At 44.4% G+C, this 21,876-nt stretch overlaps 2 protein-coding genes across 7 annotated transcripts; one reads left to right on the top strand and one right to left on the bottom strand.

The window, feature by feature from the left end:
- Nucleotides 1-2,364: 2,364 nt before the first annotated feature.
- On the bottom strand, nt 2,365-5,874 carry gpr160 (G protein-coupled receptor 160). 3 transcript variants are annotated; one of them, XM_056597671.1, is made up of 3 exons: nt 5,785-5,874; nt 4,746-4,881; nt 2,459-3,962 (listed from the first exon to the last, which is right to left on the bottom strand). In XM_056597671.1, exon 3 carries the CDS (start codon nt 3,927-3,929, stop codon nt 2,994-2,996), a length of 936 nt encoding a protein of 311 aa, XP_056453646.1. In that variant the 5' UTR covers nt 3,930-3,962; nt 4,746-4,881; nt 5,785-5,874; the 3' UTR covers nt 2,459-2,993. The 3 variants fall into 3 exon arrangements, with proteins under 3 accessions (XP_056453647.1, XP_056453646.1, XP_056453645.1); XM_056597672.1 differs by lacking the exon at nt 4,746-4,881 and having other exon boundaries at nt 2,365-3,962; nt 5,785-5,868; XM_056597670.1 differs by lacking the exon at nt 5,785-5,874 and having other exon boundaries at nt 4,746-5,515.
- Nucleotides 5,875-6,682: 808 nt separating this feature from the next.
- nadkb (NAD kinase b) lies at nt 6,683-21,728 on the top strand. 4 transcript variants are annotated; one of them, XM_056597034.1, is made up of 12 exons: nt 6,683-6,803; nt 7,351-7,627; nt 12,830-12,913; nt 13,704-13,833; nt 14,573-14,681; nt 16,053-16,138; nt 16,616-16,718; nt 17,025-17,245; nt 19,474-19,573; nt 20,123-20,280; nt 20,974-21,056; nt 21,506-21,728. In XM_056597034.1, exons 2-12 carry the CDS (start codon nt 7,356-7,358, stop codon nt 21,663-21,665), a joined length of 1,506 nt encoding a protein of 501 aa, XP_056453009.1. In that variant the 5' UTR covers nt 6,683-6,803; nt 7,351-7,355; the 3' UTR covers nt 21,666-21,728. The 4 variants fall into 4 exon arrangements, with proteins under 4 accessions (XP_056453009.1, XP_056453008.1, XP_056453006.1 ...); XM_056597033.1 differs by having other exon boundaries at nt 6,683-6,878; XM_056597031.1 differs by having other exon boundaries at nt 6,683-6,904.
- Nucleotides 21,729-21,876: the final 148 nt, after the last annotated feature.

The raw sequence follows: 21,876 nt of genomic DNA, 5'->3' as shown, positions 1-21,876 counted from the left end.
TTCACTGTTGCCATCGGCGACAAGCATCAGTTGGTGTGCGGAATGGAAAGCATAATTTTGTTCTGAGATGTGGGAAAGAACACGCAGGTGAAAATAGGAAAAGAAAGGTCTGCGTTCTCACAGTTCTCCACCCTTTTCTTAACTGATCCTTTTCTTTCTTTCTTTTGTGGATTTCATCTTGATAGATTGTTAAATTGTAATTTATTAAGCTCCAGGATTTGTTTTAAGGCAGCTGAACCCCTGCCCTAAGTAAAAATAAAAAAATGTTAAGAAAAAAAATATTGCATTTGGAAATTGAGATTTACTTTTTTTTTCGCATGTTTTCAATCAAAATTGTGTTTTGTTGAACCCTGTTGAATAGTAATTTGATCTGTTTTTAAAATGTTCACGGTGTCCCCCACCTTGGCAAAGGCACACGCTATTGACTATGTTCACATGCATGATGACACTTTCACTTAAAGTGGATGGCCTTTATCTATATCTATATCTATATCGAGATATATGGATAGATATAGATATATCTATATCCATCTAATTTTTTTTAAATCGATCTTTAAAAGAGAATGGGTTATACGAGAGAAAAGAGGAGGCCTTCAAAATGAAGGGCTGCGTGATTTGGATACAGTATGGATCTTTGAGCGTTCGTGTGTGTGTTTGTGGGAGGGTAGGGGCAATTTGTCTACACGGTGAGCTGTTTGAAAATGGAGGGGCTCCTGTATCTGACACACACACACACACACACACACACACACACACACACACACACACACACACACACACACACACACACACACACACACACACACACACACACACACACACACACACACACACACACACACACACACACACACACACGGTATGTGCTATCAGAGAATGGTGTTTTTGAGATGACATTGCTCACACTGTTATCAGTATTAGTGTTGCTCATGCCACAATTACCTCCTTCAGCAGTCAACTTAAGTTACCCGTTTCTTTAAAAAAAAAAAATAAGGGGTATGTCTGATGTATCCCTGCGTTTTCATATTTTTTCCTTCATGACAGTTCCATTTTGAACCAGGAGGGGTCGCTTTATATCTGCATCCATTGTATGTGATGCTGAGAAAATGGACTGAAAGATGAAAAATTTGACATTATGTAAAAGATTAGGAGTAACTTGTAAAACAATGTGCTGGGTCCACCAGCACCCTGTGGTGGTGGGTGGTAGGATGTTGGCTATGCTTTGTACAGAGTTTCTATAGGGGTGTAGACTTTGACCTTACTCACTGAGATAAAGGTACGCTTTACCTGGCCATTTGAATGGCGGGTCCGCACCAACCCCCCCCCCCCCCCCCCCCCCCCCCCCGACCACCACACGGTGGTAAAGGCCATAATGGCATCTTAACAAGACAACACTCTATCTCCGACTCCCTCTACGCACATGCAAGGTGACCTCTGAACTGTTGATGCTGGGCGTGGCTTTTGCTGGCCGAACGTTTCCTGCCAGCAGCATTATGACGTTCATTATGACAGAGAGAGAGAGAGGGAGCTAGCACAAACAAGGCTGCGTTCGAGTGTATGCATCGCGTGCGCGACTGGTGACTAGGAAAAGGGCACACTGTTTTTTTTATTTTATACACCCTTACCGACATACAAACTACTAGAAAGATTTCAACAAAATATATATATGAATATATTTATGGCTTTGTTCATTTTCTTTTTCTTTGACTCTCCCTCGATGCTCTTCTGAAAGTGAAACAGCAGTGTCCGTGTATGACCGTTGCATACGTTGTTGCCAAGCCGTGTGATGAGGCGTTTGTTCTTGCATGAATCGAGACACTGTTCTCCTACCTCATGTTGTGATATATTGAAGAAAAAAAAAGTTGTTTTATAAGCAGACGACACTGCATCTCTAACCGTTTATCCTGATTCATATTTACTAGAAAATGACATACCTGTAAATGCTTTTAGCTAATACCTCAGTTGTATCTAGTGTTTTTTTTTTCTTCCTTTTTTTGTTGACATCAATATTTTTGCCCTGCCCTGATTTCACATACTGTAAATATATCCTGTATAGACAATGCACTTGGATCAAATTCAAGTAAAGTTCTGTAGTGTCATAGTGATGTTGTGTTGTCTTTCTTACCTTTTTCACATCAGTGTTTCGCATCACGTACACAAACATTTATTTCACATGATTTCTCTTCCTTAAGCCGGCATGAATTAATTCCTTTAACATTCTCTGTTAATTGGATTAGATATACGTTCATTTAACGTAACTTCAACCCATGGCCTTAGACTCCTGCTTATAAAGTCGATATAAAGGCCTAACCATCAAATATTTGGATAGGATTTTAACACTCAACCAGTTTGTGCTATAAAGTAAGCAATAAATGGATCAACATGCACATTTTCAAGGTATATGAAAAGAAGTTATCTAAAGGATAAGGGCTGGCGGCTGGCATGTGAAGGAAGAAGTCACAACCAGGTGGCCAGGCCGAGTAAACAACAGAAAACAAGAGGTTATTGATGCAATAGCACTTGTTTGTTTTTGATAAAAGTTTTTATTAGAATCCTAATCACATTACACAACTTGTCTGCCGTTGCAGGATTAAATTCTCTCGCTCTGTCTCTGTCTCTCTCTCTCTATATATATGTATATGTCATATAGAACAAATATATATATATATATATAGAGCGAGAGAGAAATATCAAGTTTCCACTCAACAGTCTGATGCAACAACCACATCCGGTCTTCAGCTATGTCTCCCTCTGAATGTCCTTATAAGGCACTTTGACTCGACCAAAATAGTATAAAGCCAAAAGGTACATTCCTGTAGTCCTCAAGGAAAAATACAAAAGCAAGAGTAACATATCATCTAAAAAATGTTATGTGTCCATTAGACCATTAACACTTTTATTAGGTGTGTCAGTTCCCACCCCCCCTTTGCTGCCTTCTATGCAGCTTTGAGGTTTGCCGGTCTGTGCTTCCCCTTTGTGATGCTGCATGGTCGCTATGTTCCATTTGTCCCCGTACCACAACCAAGTCTCCAGTCACAGAAGCTGTCCAGCGGAAATGCGGCCAGGCCTCGTGTTAGCCTGGAGGCTGGACAGCTTGCGCTTAGAACCACTGCTGTCAAAACACTGTTCAGGAAACAGAGCCAGGGTACATTCAGACTCAGGTACCCCGGTATTCCAACCGGCAGCAGCAGCAAAAGAGCCGCCAGCCCCACCAGGAACCAAGTCCACGTGTCAAGAAGTGTCGTCAAGGCCTGCTGAACAACATCCCTCCTGGACAGAGCTCCGCGGTCCCTCTCCGTCAGAGGCTCTCCGGGCGAAGGCAGCCGAGGTTTAAAGTTCCTGACAGTCCTCCTGTGCTCTTTGTGCAAGTATGCCAGCACACAGGCAACCGCCAGGACGATCACCGTGCCGACATGAAGGACCTGGGACGACAGGAAGACCCAGCATCGGTGCAGTTGGTATGGGTGTTCTTCGCCCAACGGCGGGTAGAAATCTGACAGCAAAAACAGGTAAATCAGGGCTGAGCACCACAGCAGTGTGCTTGCAGGTACAGGGGCCGCCCTGTGGAGCCTGGCGGTGATGGGGGTGGTGGTGGTGGATGTCCCCTGGCCACTCAACGTCACGTAACAATCCAGGAAGCCCAGGACCACCACGGGCCACTGCAACACGCCGTAGATCTGTCCGGCGAGCTGAGACAGCAGGCACACGTGATGCCTGGTGAGACGCACGCCCAAGAGAACTCCGTCAGCCTGGAAGTGGAGGGCTGTCAGGGACAGGGTCAGAACAGTGTCGACCAGCGCCAGGGACACGCCGAAGACCCCCATGAAGCCTCGGCAGACGTTCCCCTTTTTCTGGGAGACCACCATCACCCAGTTCAGGAGACACTTCACCCCGAGAGACACGAGGATGGAGGGGATTGAAATGTGCATGGTTTAGCTGAGCTCTGCCCGAGTGTTACACACCTGTAGAGGAGAATGATAATGATCCGCTTTCAATTATTTACTTTTGAACACGGAAGCAGAGAGATGAAACTGGGAATTGGTTCCTCCAATTTTGTTCCGCCTTTTTTGGTATAGTCAGAATTCCCATGGAGAGCAACAGAATGTGAACTTAAGCCCTGTTGGCAGTCTTTCCATGAACATTGAACGACAATTTTTCAATATTACTCTTCATCCCTGTTTTGTTGCTCTGCGTTACTCAAGCACACTGACCATAGCTATCCTTTTGCATGGGATCCACAATGCAAAAATCGGAACTTTATAGAAATATAGATATCTTTGTTATCCTATTCATAATAAGCTATTCATATTCCAGGAAGCAGTACAAAAAACATAAATTATTGAAATATATATGTCATCTTTTATTTGCCCTAGATAAAAAAAAAGCTTTCTATTTGGTTCATTGTACGTTAAAAAATTGGTACAACTAGTTGAACGAATTTTACACCCAACTTTCTTGTAAACAACACAGAGAGACCGCAATTAACAAGGACTACTTTAAATCTGTTCTTCTGTAGGCCCTTTCTGTTGAGAAAACCCTACGCGGCCTAGCCTAGAGGACAGGTGTCTGCATACTGCTGTATGCCCTGTATCCAGCACCTGCTAAAGCAGACTGCAGCTGTCACGACCAGCAATAAATAATTCGATCTCTCCAAACTCATTTTTTGTGAACTAGTCCATTCACAAAAGACAAGACGGGACCCAATGTGAGAGACAAAGACAACACATGTAATGTATTTAGATTACCTTTTGTTGCCCTCATGCAGGTCACCTAAACAATAGCTTCCATCATCATGTATTGCCTTTTTTTGCGACGTTGAGCAGGATTTTAAACCGAAGGGGTGCAGCCTTCCTTCCAGCAGCCTATGTTGACAAGGTGTGGCTTGCCAGAAAGGTACATAAGAATAAATGTATCACCCATTGTGCAGCAGACTAACTGCCAAACCAGAGCTATTGCAGAGGAATAGAGAGAACAGTACGGAACAGCGAAAAGTAAAAAAAGACTGGAATACCATGCCTAAGCACCAGGGGAGGGGGCTGGAACCCCTTTGGTCCAAGTAAAATAAGGGAATCGAGGAATTCAATGGTCCTAAATTATACTTCGACCTGTTCATCAAAACAATGTATTTTGTTTGTTTGTTCGGTTTCTACCTTTGGATCTTTTTTTTCTCGAGGTCGCACATTGGTCTTGTTCCCAGGCTAGTGGGAAAATAGGCCTACCTTTTCAAATATGCCCAGTCAAACCAACATTATTTTAAAGCCTGTCTCGTTTAATAGAGGGCTGGCTTGGCACGGTACTGAAATGTAAATCCCAGCGTGGCTGGGATTTGCGTTCTTTATAACAACCGGCTTCCCGCTTGGAGGTCTGTCTTTAACCGATGACGCGCTTGGCCTATTGCTTGTTCTATTAAACCTTCATTACCCTTAGCTGATAAACCCTTAAATAGGCTTAACGAACGACTAATAAAGAAACATGCTGTTGAGAACGGTAGCCGTACACTCGTCGTGCATGGCGATGCGCCTCATACACAAGAACGCACCGTTTATTGTATTTTTATAGATAGGTCTTTATTCCTACATATTGAAAGGCAACCAGGGCTGACGTCACAGCAGCCCACTTTGAGGATGGTCCATCTCGGGCAAACTCGCTCATGGTCGGGCGCGGCGGGGCACGTCACAGGCGCGTTTAAACTGGTAGTGGAAAGGCAAACCAGCGCGGCAAAGTACGGCCGGGCACGGCCAAATGTGCAAATTGAAAGAAATAATAAAACATTAGGGAATTTACCTTACTTAATGCAATGGTCTAGACTTTCCTCATACAGCCTCAAGTGCATCGTCTACGTCCAAGTCACACGTTCCAAACGGCAAGGCAAACATTAATCATATTTGAACCTTGACTGGCTAGATTAACTGGTTCAACCGGTTTATTGGCTCAGCCTCAGCCGATGAGTGGGAAGGTGGGAGCAAGGTGTGGTGCAGCGCCTACAATTATCCAGACAACCTACATTATCCACTATTTTATTTTTCATTTTTCTATTTCCATAATACGAAACTAAAATCGTAGTGTCTGCAATACAAGGGTAAAAGTGATTGCCAATAATAATTTATATTGGTTTAATCCATGCTACAACATGCCTATTAAGGATCCCCTGTGATTTGTACACACAAGTACATTTGTTAAATATTGATTAGTGCCTTACTTTGACAAGGAGTGAATTCCCTTCATTCAGCTGAGATGCAAAGTTGTGTATCAGACACAACCAAAGTAAGAATTTGCATATTTTCTTGTCTCGCTTTGACATTAAAACAAGATGCAAATGTGTAGTATCCAGCTGAAACTCGCCAATAACTGTGGTAGTAGTTTTCAGAGGCTAGTAGTTCTTAAAATCTACAGTTAGGCCTACTATAATCCTCATTCAAGAAAACCATAGAGCCTATACATTGCTATACCAAATCGGTTTACATTTTCAATTAGGCCTTTATCAAAAGGTTTTTCATCAGGTCAAAATGTAAGGAGGTTAGGTTTAGAATGTATGCTATCCCCTTAGTTCGTTACATAAAAAATATGAACACACAAAAAACACATGTGTGTTTTTTGGTCCCTTTATGCCCCCTTTCCCGGGAATGCAAAATATGAACACCAGGTGCAGAAGCGGCGCTGTTCCACCCCGTGTCTGGCTTCTCTATCCTTGACTAATCGTCCATCGAAAACATCACTTCCGTTTGGATGTTGGCTTTTCTTGCTATCTGCTTCTGAATTTGGCGACAATGTTTCGCCTTTAACAAAACATTATTATTGCTTGGGTAGGGTTCATTTATGAGATATCCCCTTTTCCTCGCTTGCCGATGAGCTGGCAGCTGATACAAACACCCCATGAGGCGAGCTGAAGGGTCGGACACGGAGGGTCTGTTAGCTCCGCACTAGCTTCACAACAACCAGAGAGCTGATGACCATGTATTGGATTCAGTGTACTTAAAATAATTAGTGTTGTCGCTATGTAATAATTTTACCGATATTTATATAAGACTTTATTTAATGGTGTACAGTCATAACATGCATTATAATTTCCCATAATGAGCGAGATACAAGTTAATAAGTTGATCTGTAGGTTTAAGAAGAGATAATCGTTGCCTTATCGATGACCACTTCCTATCCCAATCAATACAATGATATCATAAAACAATCTTACTAAAATAATCACATATCGACCATTGTGATTACGATTCAATAATATTTCACGTGAAGAAACCCTTACATGTGTGATGTTTCTCTTGCTTGGTCTGTTTTTATTAATTTAATATTAATACTTAATTATTAAAATATGAATTCCGTCTTTGTTTTACCATGTAGATAATATGGACAGTCGGGCAGAGTCGGACAAAATCGGGGTGCCCATGTCAGGCCACAGCGGGCAGGGGCCTCAGCCATCCAGGACCTCCAAACACCGGGAGCGTCGGTCCAAGTCGCCGAGGAGACGGCGAGAGGGGAAGAGGTCACAGACGCGTGGGGGCGAACAGTCACAACCGTCGCTCCAGGAGACTGGGTATCGGAGGTTACCCGGGCAACGAGAGCAGTCGGCCCAGACCAGCACCGCAACAGAGCCGGCAGACGATGGCTCTCCCAAGAGGTTTGCTACTAGTGATGGGTGGGTCGTGAACGAGCCGGTTCAAAGAGCCGGCTCTTCTCAGTGAACGATGGGAGTCGGCTCCCGACCGCAAGCCGTTTATTTTAATTTTTATATATATATATATATATTAGGGATGGGCACGAGTAGTAAATTCCAAACTCGAGTGATCGAAGGAATTCCTCGAGGATCAATCGAGTACTCGTTTAATCAAATCTACTTTTAGAATGCGACGCATCTGCAGCAGGAATAGGCCTAATGATGAACGGCAATATTACCAACCAAACATGAAATGCTTATTCTCCATCACAACAGTCAGAGTTATCAGAGTATTCATTATTTATTTTTGCAAAATTTCAAAACACATTTTTCTCACTTTATGATCTCCTATTTCTTTAAAGTAGCCTATTTCAATTCTTCGCTGCGCTTTGCTTTAACCGCCATCTCTTAACTTTTTGAATTCTGCCGTGCCTACACACGGCACGGCACGTGCCACACAGAAATTTGATACATTTCATTTGCTTTGTGCCCATGGCATGCGTTAGTGGCGCCGCACAGAAATTTGATACATTTGCTTCAGAAAACTTTGTTTGTGTGTATATGCAAACTCGAGTTTGCCTGTCCACCAACCGAGTTCATTTGTAACGAGGAGTACTCGAGTAACTGATTCCTCACGCCCATCCCTAATATATATAGTTTGCCTAGGCAGAATGATATGAAGATCTCCGTGCTACGGTTGCTCCGTTTATGCTATGCGTGTGTGCAGTGACTGACTGTCACGTGCATGCATGCAACCAATAAAGTGGGGATAGAAAAGGATCTTACCCTAAAGCAAGCAGCGAGGGGTGGGAATGCGCGTTGCGCTCATATGAAAACCATCAGCTACAGCAATTTATTGATATTAGAAAATTGAATTTTTACTTTTTAACAATAATAGGATGTATTGAATAATTTAAGTGATATTTAGGCCTACGCATACAAATCATAAGTCAAACGGGCTACATTTGGCTGAATTATAAAAGGTGGTAATATGAAGAGCCGTTTGGGAGCCGAACGAGACTGCTCTTGTTGGTGAGCTGATCCAAATGACCCGGCTCCCTAAAAAGAGCCGAAGTTCCCATCGCTATTTGCTACGTGCTACACTTTGCCAAACCAACTGTGGTTATTGTAGTGGGCTCAATGACATTTATTTTCAAATAGATGACGTGTCGCATGATATTTTTGTAATGAGCATAAATGTTAATTTAAATGCATTTTCACATTAAACCATTATTTGGCATTGTGATATATAACAGTATTTTACTTAAAGGGGACATATTGTACCACCAGGTGAGGCTAATCACACTCACACCTGGTGGTATAATATGTCCCCTTTAAAAATTATGATTTTGAATGCAAAAGTTTTGTGTTTTTATTTGAAGGTGAAAATGCAAAATGCCCTGCGGTGGGACAGTAAAATTGATGACTCATCAAATGTAAATATAAGTCAGATAAAGCAGAAATGTTTGGAGCAGCTAATAAATGCCTTAGCATTATTTTGTACGTACTTACCTAATTAACTTAAGTTTACAAAATGCAAAAAAGTACTAAAAAAATATTGACTTAGATTTAGATTTTGGAATGGCAGTTACTTGGATGACCATAGGGGTCTTTTATGGCGCATTTCCACCGGAGGTTGCGGTTCGGTTCGCCCCAGTCCGGTAGTGAGGGGGCGGTATAGCCCAGCCCAGTTCCGAGGTTGCGTTTCCACCGTCGACAGTACCCTTATGGTAGGCCTTATGTCGATCGCCGCGGCAGCTACGTAAACATCGTGACATCATAGCAGCGCGACAGGGTGTAGCCTGCTCAATAAAAACAATAAATAAAATAAAAACAATAAAAACTGCTCCATCAAGCTCCCTCTGCACGTCTTCCTTACCAAGAATGCAGAGGAACCTCTCCATCTCCATGTTCGCCCAAGTTAAAGTTTTGCGCGACATGTCCATTGTCCAGAATAATACCTCCCGGGGACTGTTTGTTTGTTTTTATCACCGTGTCGCCCGGAAGTAACGATTCTGTCGTCCTATCAACGGAGGGCCTGTCAGCAAACGAGTACGACTCAGTCCGGGTAACACCCACTTTTGGCGGTGGAAATACGATCCGTGCCGCACCTTTGCAAACCGAACCGCACCCACCGGTAGAAACGCACCATTAGTCAAGCACCCTACCAGGATATCCCCCAGAAGTTTCGATGTGCTACGAAGGTTGAAAGGTGAGTGTCAATCTCTTGAATCTCTATAAATTTGATACATTTCATAGTTTCAGTCAGACCTTGAACGTGTCCATTTTTGATAGTCCTGTGGTGTGACTGCTCTAGCTCGAGAAAAAATATAAATATTTTTAAAAATGAATTATATTTTGGTTTAAAACAATGAACTTATTCAGTTACTGTACTGCCCAATTTTTTTTATATTAAACATACATATAAATATATCTTTCTCTATATATATTAAACACATAATATCAATATTACACATATTATAAATATACTTAACATATATTAAACACAACAGTCAACAGTAACAGTTACCTGATCATTGTTTTTAAAGAGATTTTTGTCAGTTTGAGGCGAAAGAAATGAAAAAGAGGTACTGGGAAAGGTTAGCGCAGGATGAAGACAAGCATGAGGAGATCCTTAGGGAGAGAAGAAGAAAGTGAATACGTTTATAATAGGGAAATGGAGTTGGTTAAACATTCTCCAAGGTGATCATTTGTAACTGCTGTCTCTGTTCAGTCAACAGATATCAAGAAAATAAACCTAAAGGAGAAATCCAACCACGAAACATAACCAGCCTCCCAAAACATAAGAGAGCGAAGCTTCGTGTGGAATGGAAGAATACAAAAACAAGGAACAGGAAGAAGAAGAAGGATCTGGCAGCCATTTTGGACATCACTCCCCCATCACATGAAGAACTTGATGAGTCCTTTAGTCCATTTCATCTTTCTCCTGCTCATGGTTCTCTTTCCCCAATTCCAAGTCCCCCCAAAAAGGTTTTTCAATCCAAGTTGACAGCAAAAACGAAGAGTCTTGAAAGAAAAAACAAGGAGCTAATAGCAATGCTGGATGGCATGGAAAAAGTCAATAGTAAGATGAGGGTTCAAAAGCACGGCTGGAATAAAGCTAAGAAAGCATGCCAACCTACCATCAGACCTTCGCCGAAAAGAGCCCCAACACAAAAAAAACAGCAAGTCAGCAACTTTCTTTCCAGGGATGAGAACAGCAGGCTCATGGCAGGGATAAGGGATACCGTAGGCCGGAAAAATAACCCTAATAACCCTAACCCTAACCAATACCTAGAGTGAGCTACCCTCCGAATACAACCAAGCATCTAGCTCCACACTGCAAATGTCTTATCGGCAGTTTGCCCGCTACAGGCCCAAGCACGTAACAGAGACCAGGCCAACAGAAGCAATAGCTGTGCAAGAATGTATGCACAGGCCGTTTGATTGAGGAAATACTCAAATTGGGATTATTTCAAGTTTGGAGAGCTGGCAGAGACCTTCCAGCATCTTCTGGAATCAATTGCATCCCAACAATTTAATTCGATGCACCAAACAGCCAAAAGGAGGGAGTTAAAGGGGAAATGGCAAGAAAACAATTTGGTGTTGCACGTAGATTTCTCTGAAAATGATGGATGCAAACTGAACACAGAAATTCAATCTTTCCACTTTGGTGGAAATATAAACCAAGTAACCATACATACAGTGGTTGCCTACACAAAAATGGCCATTCAAAGTTTTGCAACCGTCTCAAAATCTCTGAGGCACGATGAGTGTGCTTGAAAATGCAGCATAACACACAGTTTGAGTCACTCCACCTTATCAGTGATGGTCCTGTGACACAGTATCACAATAAGGGAAATTATTTCCTATTGAGTACTGTGCCATTTACCGGGGGGATCCAGTGTCTCGCTTGGAATTACAGTGAACGGGGCCATGGAAAATGAGCTCCTGATGGGGTTGGAGCTTGGTTGAAGCGGATGGCAGATCTGGTTCATTAAATGCATAGAGGAATAGGACATAGCATTATTTGACAAACTGCTCCCTCCTGTCCTCCCAGCTGTAAAAGGCAAAGGTACACACCAGGGGAGGTGTTTCATAGGGCAGTAAGTTGCTTCTGCAGCTATCCAAAAGTGTGTGGCTGCTTCAAGTTCACCAAAGTCACAATGACCACTGACAGTCCAGCTCAAGAGATGACCACCTATCCTGTCCTTCTTGGATGAAGATGTTGAAAGTGACCAAGACGTGTTGGAAGTGGGAAAGATCATCATTGTGAAATATGAATAGAAGCGATGTGTGGGCCAAGTGTTGAAAATGCAGGGAGATGAAATACAGGTAAACTGTATTGTCCAACATGGGAAGAAGAATGCCTTCAAGTGGCCTACAAAGAGGATAGTATTTACTACTCTGAGTGAAATAGTTGGTACAATTTCCGAGCCTGAGCCCTATGGTCAAGTTGCAAAACAAACCAAACTGGACTGGCTCATGTTCAACACATAAGTTTGCCATTTCACCTGCATCCTACCTACAATAATTTCTACATCTTATTTTAAATATTGTCTCTAACAATTTGTCATTATGGTCTGATCATTTGTTCTATAAGTGATGCCTCCAGAATGGCCAATTTCTCTTGTTGTTGTTACAAAATTATTCAATAAATGTCACCATAAATGTTCATATAGTGTCCCATTTCGTCCTGTGGTGTGACATCACTTCAAAAACAATTAAATATTTGTTACTACTACTACTAGCTTTAATAATTATGTTACCGTAATTTGAAAACATTGCATAATATAACCAAAATAATCCACGGGAGCGAGTGATAAAAACTGCTGTGAAAATAATTCATATGCAGAATTTGAATTATCATTCTTTGAGAATACTTCCTAAACTTAAGCATACCTTATTTTTATTTTAAATCAATAACATCTAGATATTTGAATTTTATGGTTATGTCATGTCAATTTTGTCTGGACCTTTGTGAGAAGCTTAATAAATTCCATAATGAGAAAAAAAATCTGCTAACCTCTAGCAGTTTCAAACCCGTCAGTATTTGAACGTTACAAATTCATATAATTCTCAAGCAATTTAGAAATTTAAAAATTTCTGTTTCACCCCCATTTGTCATCTACCCATATATTTTTGCTTCTTACTTCCCTTTTACAGGAGAGCCCATTTTCTCCATGGACCATACCCTGCCACCCACTTTGGACCCAAAGCCTGTATTCTACCCAATCCCACTTCAGTCATGTAAGATTGCTGATGTAATGACAGTGTTCAAACACATTAGGTTTGAACACAAAGAACGTCACATGAAAAACGTGTTTTGATTGTTTTGATTCTGTAGTTAGTTTCGCCCTGTTTGGACATTGACACAGAAGCTTGCACAACACTTCCCTGTCAGAAAAAAGATAACATAGAATGGCCATGGGCAAGCTGTGATTGGGTGCTGCCCGTAAGTGGGACGGTCCATTGAAGACTCAACAAATTCCGGATTGTCAGTTTGTCAGGCCATACCACAACAGCCTTGGACCTGTTTGAGAATAAACTTTCTGAGCTCTTTACCATCATGTCTGCCATCTACCATTCAAACGAATCAAAGGGAAGGAGTCACGCATGGTGAGAGATACGAATTTACAGATTCACAGGCAGTTGTTTAGACGCAGATGGAAGAAAAACCGAAAGTGTGTTCTGTTTGGAGTTTGGACCTCATATCCACCTTGTATCTAACATGAATGAATGGATGACCGAAGGTAATACTCATTCATCTCTAACGTTGATATCTAACAATAATGCGTGATCCAATTCTAAATCCTACCGTACCCTATCCACATTTTACGTGTAACAAACCGAAAATCTGCAACAATTACATCGTAGTACTTTATTTAATATTTTATTTAATATTTTACTTTCTTGAGATTTGGTTTGTTATTTGTGCCACCCTTGAACCCCTTTTGAACCTATAATCTGTACCTGCGGTGTCTATGATCGGTTTGTGTGTGTGTGTGTGTGATTTTGACTGTTTGTTGTGTTCTTCCAGGCACATCCAGGACCCGGCGAGCCAGAGGCTCACCTGGACCAACCCCCCGTCCAACGTGCTGGTCATCAGGAAGATCCATGACGAGAGCCTGGTGGAGCCCTTCAAGGAGCTCTGCCGCTACCTCGTGGAGGTACCGTCCGCTGCCCTGTCCGCTATCCCGTCCTCCGGGGCTGACCGATTAATCGGTCAAAGTACAAAAACGTTGTTACTGACAGGAGATCTGTAAGATTCGTATTTATATTTAAGTACATAATTATATGTTGACTGCTTCCAATGTTATGTTGGTCATATTATAGAATGATTTATTGCTTGTTTAGTGAACAATACAGAACATGAGGAACTGTAAAACTAAATCACATACTGGATCACAATCGCAATATTGGTCGAAATTATCGCAATTATATTATTCCTCAAATCTTTCAGCCCTACTGTCCACTCATGCTAGCTGATGTGTGTGTTTACTGGGGGAGCGTGTGTATGTTGACTATGGATGTGCGTTTTCAGTATATTTGAAGTACTCCTGTGATATTGTGTGCTACTTAAGTACTACTTGAGCACTGCTCACAAAAGAGAAATGTGAATCTGTGGTTATCTAATGCCTTCAAGATCAAGATCTAGGGCGATCGAGTGCAATTTGAAACTCATTAATTGAACCGGGTCATCTAAAACCGGGCTTCAGTCAGTTATCCAGGTAGGACTCATGAGGAAACAAATAAGAAATGAGTCAAGAAGATAACTGAACAAATAACGTTTAACTCTAGGCAATGTCAGTCAACGAAAACATCCAGATCGAGTACTTGAGTACATGAGTACTCGAGTACTTGCGCGTCACATGTCTTGTGTTCACCAATCCCGTCTGTGCGTCCAAGGAGAAGCAGCTGATGGTGTATGTGGAGCGCAGAGTGGTTGAGGACGGCACCCTTAAAGACGACGAGCTGTTTGGATCCATCTGTAACCAACTCTGTACCTTCAGAGAAGGTGGGGCCACTGTCTGTCCTCATGCCCACCATCATTGCCCAAGTGCATGTTTGTTTGATGCATCTGTTTGATGCGGTATTTTCTCAGAAACTGAAAAGGTCTTCAGATTGGTACGTTTTACTTTTAGTCCAGGCTAACTAATAGTGTTGGACTAAAGGTGCTGTAGGTAAGATTTAGGCGCTAGATTTCTTGTTTAGGCAGCTGTTAGTGAGTGAACTGCTCTGAGAAGGTTTCGTCCAGTTGACTGCATGCCTGCCGCTGTCAGCTGACAGAGGCAGGTGACACACAATAGCGTGAATGCATCGCTACTAAATGGTTCGGATTCATCAGGAGGGAGAGAGCAGAGAGAGAGTTTTATTTATTTTTTTAAATCGTTGTCTGCTGATCTCTCAGTACAACTCTCAAACCTGCCCCGTGAGCCTTCTCCAAAAAATAATAAACCCAAATATTTGATGTGTACATTCCTTGGTAGGGATGCACCGAATTTTCGGCCACCGAAAAATTTCGGCCGAAAATGGAACAAAAGCGCATTTTCGGTTTTCGGCCGAAATACTTTTATCACCAAAACAACACGGCCGAAACAGAAGCACACGCTTGTCTGGAAGCGCCAATATGTCTGCGGTGTGGACGTTTTTCAATGTTTCTGAGAAAGACCCACGTATAGCGATTTGCAAAAATTGCAATGCCTTGATTTTAACGAAGTTAGTACACAGTCATAGCCATAAATGCAATGGTACTAGGGTTGTATTATCGAGTATAAACGGTATAAACTTTGAAACTAGGTCAACCGCCATCTTCTCCGTGAACTCTCCTCTCACACTCAGTGACAGCGTCTGGCAGCACGCCAATTATCGGTATAACGAATAGTATAATATAATTTTATATATAATATAACGGCCAAAAGCTCTGTGCGCCTCCGGATGGCCGTAGCGCGGGGAGCTCTCGTAGGGATTGAGCTTTGCGTTTTTTTTTTGCTATGGTTACCGGTCTTGCGTGTTCCAACGCTTTATTAGGTAGCCTATCTATTAGGTTTGTATATATTTTATTTTTTATGAAAAAACACATCAAAAATAAAACAGTGCAAAGACAAACTGCCAGACTTTTAACCTTTCTAACCTAATACCGTATACCGCGGCAACCCTAAATGTTACTAATAATTGTCATAATAATTTCTTACGGTGTTTCGGTTTTTGGTTTTCAGCCTTGGTTTCCTCATTTTCGGTTTTCGGTTTCGGCCGAGAATTTTAAATTCGGTGCATCCCTATTCCTTGGTGATGAGATTTACACGTCTTGTTAATCTTACCTCAGGCGTTGAGTGCGATGGTGATTGATCCAATAATTGATCCCTGGTTTGGTTTCAATGGAGCCCAGGTTTCGACGACATCTCGGACTGCATTGACCTCATCATCTGCCTGGGCGGAGACGGCACTCTGCTCTACGCGTCCTCTCTGTTCCAGGTACTCACACTTTGAATTGAAATGTTTCCACTACTTAAGCCTTCTAGACCGCTAGGATCTTCTGAGACCAATCTTTCCCCAGAATAAACACGAAGCGTGGGAAAGCAGGATTTAGTTACTATGCAACAAATAGCTGGAATATACTCCCTGAGGATTTACAACTTGCCCCAACTCTGAACACTTTTAAAAAGCGAAGGAAGACTTTTATGTTTGCATTAGCTTTCTGCTAAATCTTAAATTCATTGCACTTTCATTTTTTTTTACTTTGCCTTCAGTTTTCTCTTACGTATGAATTTTATTGTGCACTTTTTACTAGATCTTTTGTTTTCTTTTACCTATCCATTATATTATTTAATTTTATTTCATGACAATGTTTCTATGTGAAGCACGTTGAGTCTGCTATATAAATAAAGTGGCGGTGCCTGCCTCATTCAGTGTGTTGAACCCTCAGGCTGACGGTTTATCCTGTTGTCTCAGGGCAGCGTCCCTCCAGTCATGGCCTTCCATCTGGGCTCGCTGGGATTTCTCACACCCTTCAAGTTTGAGTCATTCAAGACGGAGGTGGCCAAAGTGTTGGAAGGTATGTGGGAGTACGGTTTGAATGTATTGGTTCATAGGTGAATGTGTTGGAATATCAGCAAACTGGCCACTGAATCGATGCTTCTTGTACTACATTGGTTCTATTCAGAAAATTCCTTTGGGCGCTTTGATCGATATACATATAATATATTTTTTTTACAAAAGCAGTCAAAGCAATTAAGCGTAAAACATTGAACATTGAAATACATTAACTTTCACGTGTGTGTGTGTGTGTGTGTGCCGATGCGTGTGTCTGTGTGTGTGCCCGTGTGTGTGTGTCTGCGTACCCGTGTGTGCGTGCATCCAGGCAACGCGGCCATCACCCTGCGCAGCCGGCTGAAGGTGAAGGTGGTGAAGGCTGCAGTGCAGCAGCCCCATGAGGAAGAGGAGGAGGGGGAGGGGGAGGGGGGGGAGGGGGGGCAGCAGCAGCAGGCGGGGGGGGAGGAGCAGGGGGAGGAGCACAACGGCTTCCTCTGCCCCCACGGACCCCCTGGTGGAGACGCCGGCAAGGTCACCCTGCAGCTTCAGGTGAGGCCCCGGAGTCGTGGTTTATATTTTGGACAAATTTACAAATTCGAGCTATCTGGTAGTAGAGTTACCTGTGGGACTAGCAGAGCATTGGGCTTTGGTCTCTTTTTATGCCCACTGTTTATATCCTGCCTCTTCGTGCTTATTTCTTGAAAAAAATATGTTATTAGAAAAAGCACGGGCGGCTGGGATGTAGTCCAGGCTTTGTTCATTTATATTTTGCCGTGCTTGGGTGCCAAAGAAAACAATCAGATCTGCTTGCTTTCCCACTACCCGTCATTTCTGTTGTTTTGGGAACGTCTGGTGCAGGGACCCGTCTGGGCCTGTGTGGGGATGAGATCCTCTCCACTGTGGTCCGAGCGTTCTCAACTGTTGTACTGACCCGACCGATCAAACGAAAAATAAAAAAATCATGTTTTACCACTCAGACCCAGCAAGATCGGACGGTCGCTGTTATGTTATTTGCAGGTTAAACCCGTGTAGACCTGCCTTCACTGCATATGGTGGACATTCATGCACTTTGTCAATGTTTTGATAATAGGGTTTGCGGTCAGTACCTTTTTGATTAATAATGCATGTGATGCTGATACTATTAGGTTACTATTACCAGGTCCTTACTATTCAGTGTATTTATAAATAGGAGTATGGCTACCTTTGTATAACAGTCATTAGAAGCCCAAGCTGTTGTCTAAGCACATCTTGCTCTGACACCCGTTTCTCTCAGTCCTCGGGGCTGGAGCAGTGTGTCATTATTATGGGATGCCAGGTGACCGGTCAGTACAGCTGTGTTGATACAAGTGCGGTTCTGAGAGCATTTCCCCCCGGGGCTGCTGTGACCTTAACCCAACGTCACCGCTTAGCTCCCCGCTGTTCAGCTCACAGCCAAATGATGTAATGGACAAGAACCGTCCCCCAGCCGAGCCCCTCAAACAGGAAGATGGCATCTGTGTGTGTGTGTGTGTGTGTGTGTGTGTGTGTGTGTGTGTGTGTGTTTGTATCTGCGTGTGAATGAGAGTGTGTGTTTGGGTGTCTGTGTGAATGAGAGTGTGTGTTTGTGTGTCTGTGTGTGAATGAGAGTGTGTGTTTGTGTGTGTGTGTGAATGAGAGTGTGTGTTTTTGCCTTGGCGATCGACTTCCAAACATTTCCATCTGCGCGTTTGCCTCCGTCTGCGCAAGGACGTACGCAGGCACCAGCCCTCGGGGCCATGTCCGAGTCGCCATGGCAACAGTCATAATAAAGCAGCTGGAGGAAGAGCAAGAAATAAAAGTCGGGTGGGGAGGGAGGGGTGGGATATTGTTGGGCTCTGTTGAGCCTGTTGCCGTAGAGACCGTGGCAATGGCTGAGCCGAGGGATGTGAGTTTGCTCTGATGCCGGAGTGTGACACTCCCGGACAACAACATGCCACACACACACACACACACACACAGACCAGCTGACACACACACACACACACACACACACACTGAGACACACACACACACACACACACAGACCAGCTGACACACACACACACAGACCAGCTGACACACACACACACACACACACACACACACACACACACACACACACACAATGACACACACACACACACACACACACACTGACAGACACACTGACTGAGACACACACACCTGTCACCAGGACCACCTGCCCTGACCCGCCCCCCCCTCCTCAATGGTGGGGGGGTTTATGAGCAGCTGCGGTCTGGGTCTGGCCCCCAGCCGGGGTGACCTCATGTCGGGCCCAGCCGGCCAGTCACCCAAGGTCTGCTGCAACGGGCTGATCACCACGGTTACAGAGTCTGGACCCCTCCGAGCACACTGGGTCTACTCTGTGTTCCAATAACGATATTACAATATGAACGGACGCCTATTGAACCCCAAAGCCCGTGCAAATGTAGTCCATTTACATGAAGTCGCAAGCCTGAGCATTTTGGTTGAGCTGTGATTGGTTGTTAAGGGGAGATGGCCCTGCGACGTGGCCTGTTTGAACGTCATAGGGCGGGGGGGGGGGGGGGGGCTGCTTGGGTGTAACGGCTGCAGGATGTACTTGTAAAGCGATAGAGGAGTGGCTGCTCCTGTGGGACTTATTTTTATCTTCATCTTTGTGACGTGATGTCGTTAGGGAGGGAAAGTTATCATGGCTGGTATCAGTTGTTATTTATTTTGCTTCACATAGTCTGTGTGTGTGTGTGTGTGTGTGTGTGTGTGTGTGCGTGCGTGTGCAGGTGTTGAACGAGGTGGTGGTGGACAGGGGCCCGTCCTCCTACCTGTCCAACGTGGACCTGTACCTGAACGGGCGTCTCATCACGTCGGTGCAGGGCGACGGTGAGGGAGCGGCCACGAGGCACCGCTGGTTCTGGAGGCTAGCAGTGAGGGGAGGGGGGTTGAATTCAGCGGTTGGTGGATAAGGCCCGTGGCTTTAATTACACCATGCCACCACACGCAGACAGGATGGATAGTAGCTATTTTTTTCAAAATGAATCCAGTTATCACATTTTTCTTTGTAAAACCTTTAATAAAAATGCAACATTACCTTTACATGCGTTACAGCCCTTGCTGGTTACCTTGAGTAAATAGGTCACCCTGCTGTTACCAGCTCGGCCCACTAGAGGGATATCTTGAGCTTTATTGAGTTCCATCATCATATCCACCAGCATTTAGGCAAAGCTGTTCACACAATATTAAACATTCATGTATAGGCTAAAAAACAAAAAGCTGAAGAAAAGTCTCACATTGTACGTTAAACTAAATCTCTCTCTCTCTCTCTCTCTCTCTCTCTCTCTCTGTCTCTCTGTTTCTCTGTCTCTCTGTCTCTGTCTCTCTCTCTCTCTCTCTCTCTCTCTCTCTCTCTCTCTCCCTCCCTCTCCGTGCTAGGTGTCATCGTCTCCACGCCGACGGGCAGCACGGCGTACGCGGCGGCGGCGGGCGCCTCCATGATCCACCCCAACGTCCCGGCCATCATGGTGACGCCCATCTGCCCACACTCGCTCTCCTTCAGGCCCATCGTGGTGCCGGCCGGCGTGGAGCTCATGGTGAGAGACCGGCATTTCACACTTTACTTTTTAAGTGTACGCGCTTTACTTTTTAAGGGTACACACTTTACTTTTTAAAGGTTGTATCAGCGATTCTAGGCTGAAACATAAATGATCACAACCATCTGATCTTTCCTCTCGATCCGCTGGCTGCCCGCTACATAAGCAGGCCGTCAGAAAAACGCGTCTCTGTAGGCAGCCTGTGCTCCGAGACCGTACGCAAAAACAAATGGTACTACCAACCACTCAGAACCAAAATAAATAGTGTTCCAACCAATCACCGACCAGGGTTGGGTGTTGTTTGGTTTGGCGCTGCGTTCATGATAGTTTTGACTGGATGCACGAAACACGGGAGGGAGGGGCGAGCTGGCTCTGGTTGTTTGGGATCTCGCTTCATATACCAACAGAAGTGACCTCATCCAACATCGCTGATACAATCTTTATGGGTACGTACCCTACTTTTAAAGGGTACACTAAAAACTAGAAAGCATTTACTGAAGGTCATGATGTAGATTACTCTAATTGTCTTCACGTTAACTGAGGTATTTCTTACTACATTAATAAATAAAGTTCGGAATAACCCTTACCATGGTTAGGGTCAGGGCTGTATAATACTAATAACTGCTATAACTGATAATGAATTAACTGAAACCCCCTCGCCCCCCCCCCCCTCCCCCCCCTCCCCCCCCACAGATCACCCTCTCCCCCGTCGCCAGGAACACGGCCTGGGTGTCGTTTGATGGCCGCAAGAGGCAGGAGATCCAGCATGGAGACTGGTGAGTGGTGCTCTGTCCACCGGCCCCCCAGCGAGACCCCCTTTAGCACCACATCCTAAAGACACCCGCACACACGACTTGCATGCCCCCAAATATGACGTTCGCACCAAACTCTTGGCCCAAGCATTGTAAATAAAACGTAATATGTCTGACGATGCCCAACATGTCTAGCCATGTCGTGTGCGTTTCCTCTTGGGGAGTTTGTTCCGTGGGAGCAGTGAGTGTGGACACAGAGCGCCGCCACACTGTGTGCGGTTTGGTCATGTACCCTACATGCACACTCCGTAGGCATGTAGGGTACTTTGCCGTGCACACGCACGCACCTGCGCACACTCAAACTCACCTGCGCGCACACACACACACACACCTACACACACACCTACCTACACACACACACGCACACACACACACACACACACACACACTTTCTTATATTTGCCCTTCCACAGCATCAAGATCACGGCGTCCTGCTACCCGGTGCCGTCCATTTGCTGCCACGACCTGGTGTACGACTGGTTCGAGAGCCTGGCCCAGTGCCTGCACTGGAACGTCCGCAAGAGGCAGGCCGGCCTGGCCCAGCCCTCCGACTCCTCGGACACAGAGAACTGAGAGGGCCCCGCGGGCATCCCGCCCAGGCTTGGACTCCAACCAGGAGGGGTCAGGTCAGGGGTGGGCGGGGTTAGGTCAGGGGTGGGCGGGGTTAGGTCAGGGGTGGGCGGGGTTAGGTCAGGGGTGGGCGGGGTTAGGTCAGGGGTGGGCGGGGTTAGGGCAGGGGTGGGCGGGGTTAGGGCAGGGGTGGGCGGGGTTAGGGCAGGGGTGG

This window comes from Gadus chalcogrammus, chromosome 8 (assembly GCF_026213295.1).
Source record: "Gadus chalcogrammus isolate NIFS_2021 chromosome 8, NIFS_Gcha_1.0, whole genome shotgun sequence".
NCBI classification, from domain to species: domain Eukaryota; kingdom Metazoa; phylum Chordata; class Actinopteri; order Gadiformes; family Gadidae; genus Gadus; species Gadus chalcogrammus.
Note: the sequence above shows the minus strand (reverse complement) of the source record. Positions and strands in the feature narration are given on the sequence as shown.

Excerpts from the sequence above, each read along its gene's own strand:
- gpr160 (XM_056597671.1), bottom strand. The coding sequence starts at position 3,929 with ATGCACATTTCAATCCCCTCCATCCTCGTGTCTCTCGGGGTGAAGTGT.
- nadkb (XM_056597031.1), top strand. The coding sequence starts at position 6,874 with ATGAGGCGAGCTGAAGGGTCGGACACGGAGG. Across the intron at positions 17,246-19,473 it reads AGGTCACCCTGCAGCTTCAG|GTGTTGAACGAGGTGGTGGT; the intron begins GTGAGGCCCCGG and ends GTGCGTGTGCAG. Across the intron at positions 20,281-20,973 it reads CGGCCGGCGTGGAGCTCATG|ATCACCCTCTCCCCCGTCGC; the intron begins GTGAGAGACCGG and ends CCCCCCCCACAG.